The sequence below is a fragment of the Haliotis cracherodii genome, unplaced genomic scaffold (assembly GCF_022045235.1).
Source record: "Haliotis cracherodii isolate W230 unplaced genomic scaffold, xgHalCrac1.p SCAF_17, whole genome shotgun sequence".
In the NCBI taxonomy this organism is placed as follows: Eukaryota; Metazoa; Mollusca; class Gastropoda; order Lepetellida; family Haliotidae; genus Haliotis; species Haliotis cracherodii.
The window spans coordinates 17054950-17059495 of NW_027266272.1; the positions used below are offsets into that span (position 1 = coordinate 17054950).

Here is a 4546-nt window from a genome sequence, read left to right on the forward strand (position 1 = left end):
CAAGGTCCACCATGAGTGAAAACAGATCATCTCTACCTATAGCCATTGTCCCCACCCCGGGGCAGTAACCGCCCTCCTCCCCCCCCCCCCCCCCCCCCCCCCCCCCCGATTCACCGATCCCCGACCCTGGGGCGGTCGCTGTATACCACCCAAAGCAGATCGTCTCGAGTAACGTACAGAGCCATGCAGTAGGAAGTACACAACTCCCCCACGACGAAAAGATGGTCTACGCTGAGCTGTTCCTGAAGGTCGACTCCGAATGCGGCAATGGAGACGGCACCTTGACTGTGGACGAGTTTGAGAAACTGTTGATTATCTGTGGTCATAGATTGCAAGAAAAGATATTGCTGTAAGTGTTTATCTTTTTCGTATACTACTGCAGGGGTTTATCTGGACCTGCTCACTTCCAGACCACACCCGTGAAGATCGGGCTAGAGAATAGGTCTTCAGCAACCCATGCTTGCCGTAAAAGGTGACTTTGCTTGTCGTAAGAGGGGACTAACGGGATCGGGTGGTCAGGCTTGCTGACTTGGTTGATGCATGTCATCGATTCTAATTGTGTGGATCGATGCTCATGATATCAATCACTGGATTATCTGGTCCAGACTCGATTATTTACAGACCGCCGTCATATAGCTGGAATATTGCTGAGTGCGGCGTAAAACAACAAACCAACAGCAACAAATACTTCCAGACCAAATATCAGGAAATTCCGAATAACCCAATTATGTAAATATTGTTATGACTAAGGAATTTCTGGCTTCATAGAGACGACATCAATTTCACTTAGAATAGGACATTTAAGAAGACGATGCTTCAATGCTAATTAATTTTACATTATATATATAGCATATATAGCATATATATATTACAATACGTCAAAATAAAATGAATTTAAGAAAACAGAAACCTTAAATAAACGCGACAAAGCCCTTTCAATAATGTCAAAATAAAATCTTAAACTTAAACAATATAATGATTCTTTTCAATCTGCTGCCAAGGACATAAGTTCGGAATCCTAAGTAAATCCATGCTTCCGCATCATTTTCGAACACCATCATTATAATAATCTATTTCTATCTGTAAAAATGTATAAACCAGAGCCTGTCCCTGAAGGAATATTAACCTTGGCCCCGTTCCACAAAGCGATCTTAGTGCTAAGTTGGTCGTAACTCCCGTACTTTATAATAGGCTTACGATCAGTTTAGCGCTAAGATCGCTTTGTGGAACGGGGCCCTGAATGTAAACTGCAAGTCAAAGGAAAGTATACACTTAAAAATTCAATTTGACCGTAAAATTACAAAGGTTAATAAAGTAGGGCGGTCGGGTAGCCTAGTGGTTAAAGCGTTCGCTCGTCACGCCGAAGACCCGGGTTCGATTCCCAAAATTGGTACAATGTGTGAAGCCCATTTCTGGTGTCCCCCGCCGTGATATTGCTGGAATATTGCTAAAAGCGGCGTAAAACCATACTCACTCATTCACTAATAAAGCGTTGCTAGGCTGACCTCTTGCGAGATACTCATTGATATGATGTCTGTCCTGTTGCGTTTGATACCCATATCAAATACACCACCATCGAATAACAATATCTTGTTTATAAAACTTTTAAGAAACACATGATAACTGACAAACTACTTATTAGAATAACATTATACCATAGCACATGCATACATTCTTTGGCGTTAAGGGATTCTCATGTTAATACTAACTACCACTATAACCATAACAATGACACCTGTGGTTGTGCATAAACCTTATCCAGCACAAATTACATGTCCAAGCATTGGAAGCGACTACCCACATATAGTGCCGCATGTACATTGAGTGAACATCACAGGAGTGAGAAGCATCAGTCATTACTGACCCCAGCATGGGGTGCAGTCGAGTATATGACCTTCGCTTCTGAGCATCAGAAACAGTATTTGGCAGCATGCCATTAACACATAAATATGTACAGCAATGAATGATGTGGGAAAATATCCCCAGAACTGCCTATTGATATTTAACTGCCTTTTAACTTCATGTTTAACACTGGATATTTAAACACGTACACCAATGAATGGTTAGGGAAAAAATATCCCCGTAAACATTATGGATATTTAACTGCCTGTTGATAATTAAGTGCCTTTTAACACTGGATATTTAAACATGTACAACAATGAATGGTTAGGGAAAAAATATCCCCGGAAACGTTTTGGATATTTAACTGCCTGTTGATAATTAACTGCCTTTTAACACTGGGTATTTAAACATGTACAACAATGATTGTTTGGGGAAAACATAATAGGTATGTCTTAACTACATTCTATGAATCATCATGAGAAACCTTGTCCCTACTGACAGTTACAGCATTGCAGAATGATTGGTAAAGTGAGTGAGTGAGTGAGTTTGGTTTTACGCCGCTTTTAGCAATATTCCAGCAATATCACGGCGGGGGACACCAGAAATGGGCTTCACACATTGTACCCATGTCGGGAATCGAACCCGGGTCTTCGGCGTGACGAGCGAACGCTTTAACCACTGGGCTACCCGACCGCCAGATTAGTAAAGACAATGAGTTGGACAAACAACAATGATGGGGGTTTAGACAAATTCCCCCAGACTTTGAGGTATTAAACTTCTGAAGCACAACATGACACTGTGAGTGCTGAGACTGTGAACATGGACAACAGGTGGCGTTAGGGAGGAGTTGGGATTTTTCTCGGCTGAACAAAGCCTACGGCATGGCGAACGACAACATTGCTATTGCGCATGAGCGGAAATACCGAATGTAAACACATGTAACTGAAACGAGGCTTGCTTCTCAAACGGAAGTAGCATGTAGTGCGCATGAGCGGAAGTACTGAATGTAAGCACACGTTATTGAGTACAAGCTTTATGGAAAATATCCCGTACAGAACACAACTGAGTTGATATAAAATAATGCATTGCATACTATGTTATACGGGTTCCGTAAATACAATCTGTGCTGATTATGTGACGCAGTACTAGTACTGGGCCCCGTTCCACAAAGCGATCTTAGCGCTACGTTGGTCGTAAGCCTATGATAAAGTATGGGAGTTACGATCAACTTAGCACTAAGATCGCTTTGTGGAACGGGGCTGGAGTTGTGATTACGGGAACCCACGATCGTAGGTACGTACCTGTGACAAGACCAAACTACAGTAATACGAATGCGATCAAGCAGTTTGTGTTATTATAAACCCAGTCAATTTCATTGACAATCATTTGTTTCATTTTTAGCCAACATCACCGAGACCTGTGAAATTCCGGGATGGAATAGGTCTTTAGCCACCCTTGCTTGCCGTAAAAGGCGACTAACGGGATCCGGTGGTCAGGTTCCCTGACTTGGTTGATGCGTGTCATCGTATCCCAATTGCATGGATCGATGCTGATGATGTCAATCGCTGGATTGTCTAGTCTAGACTCGATTATTTACAGACCGCCGTCATATAGCTGGAATATTGCTGATTGCGGCGTTAAACAACAAACAAACAAACAAACAACATCACAGATAGGTGATACGTTCCTTTCCCCCGGAAGTTCAGTTCCAGGTTCATGACATGTTATTTCGGGGTACACGCCAGGGTAGCTCTTTTACTGGCTAGAGCAATTTCAAAATGGTTATATCTGAACTGACTTCTTTCCAGCTAGCCTTTGTGCAGATGGATACTGACGGTAACTGGAAAATCACCCTTGATGAATTTCTTGCTGTGGTCCCAACGCTATCTCAACCAAACTCTGCAGAATTCATGTGAGTAGAAAATAGTTATTCCCTGATAGTTCCAGCCCATGGCAGAGTTGCCTCCCTTAGGAGTGTCAGAAACCTATGATCGTTCGCTCAGGTGTTTTGGTTTGTTTGTTGTTTAACGCTGCACTCAGCAATATTCCAGCTATATGACGGCGGTCTGTAAATAATCGAGTCTGGACCAGACAATCCAGTGATTGATATCATAAGCATCGATCCACGCAATTGGGATCGATGACATGCATCAACCAAGTCAGGGAACCTGACCACCCGACCCCGTTAATCGCCTTTTACGACAGGTATAGTCACCATTCACGGCAAGCATGGGTTGCTAAAGACCTATTCTACCCCGGAATCTTCACGGGTCTGGGTGGTCAGACTCGCTAACTTGGTTGATGCATCTTATCGTATCCCATTTGCGTGGATCGATGCTCATGATGACAATCACCGAATTGCGTGGTCTAGACTCGATTATTTCCAAACTTCGTGTTGCTAATCGGCCCAGGGTAGGTCTATGTATGGTAATAGAACGGTTATATAATACGCAGGACAATCGAGAATGACCCTGTTTATGATAACCACATATGTTACAGCGCTGCAAAGATTAGACGTGCATTCAACGTCTATAACGTCAAGACATCTGGTGCTGTGACGGGTAAGGAGTTGCCGGCAATAATGTCTAGTGCGGGCCACCCTCTCAGCGAGGTTCAGATCCAGGAACTGCAAGGTGGAGAGGAAAACCTGGATTTAGAGAAAGCCCTGAGTGTCTACGTACCAAATAATAACCTCAGAAATTAA

General features: G+C 43.1%; 1 protein-coding gene across 1 annotated transcript; it reads left to right on the forward strand.

Annotated features, from left to right (window-relative positions):
- The first annotated feature begins 221 nt into the window (after positions 1–221).
- On the forward strand, positions 222–4546 carry LOC139464654 (uncharacterized). The gene is made up of 2 exons (XM_071246176.1): positions 222–349; positions 4342–4546. Exons 1-2 carry the CDS (start codon positions 222–224, stop codon positions 4544–4546), a joined length of 333 nt encoding a protein of 110 aa, XP_071102277.1.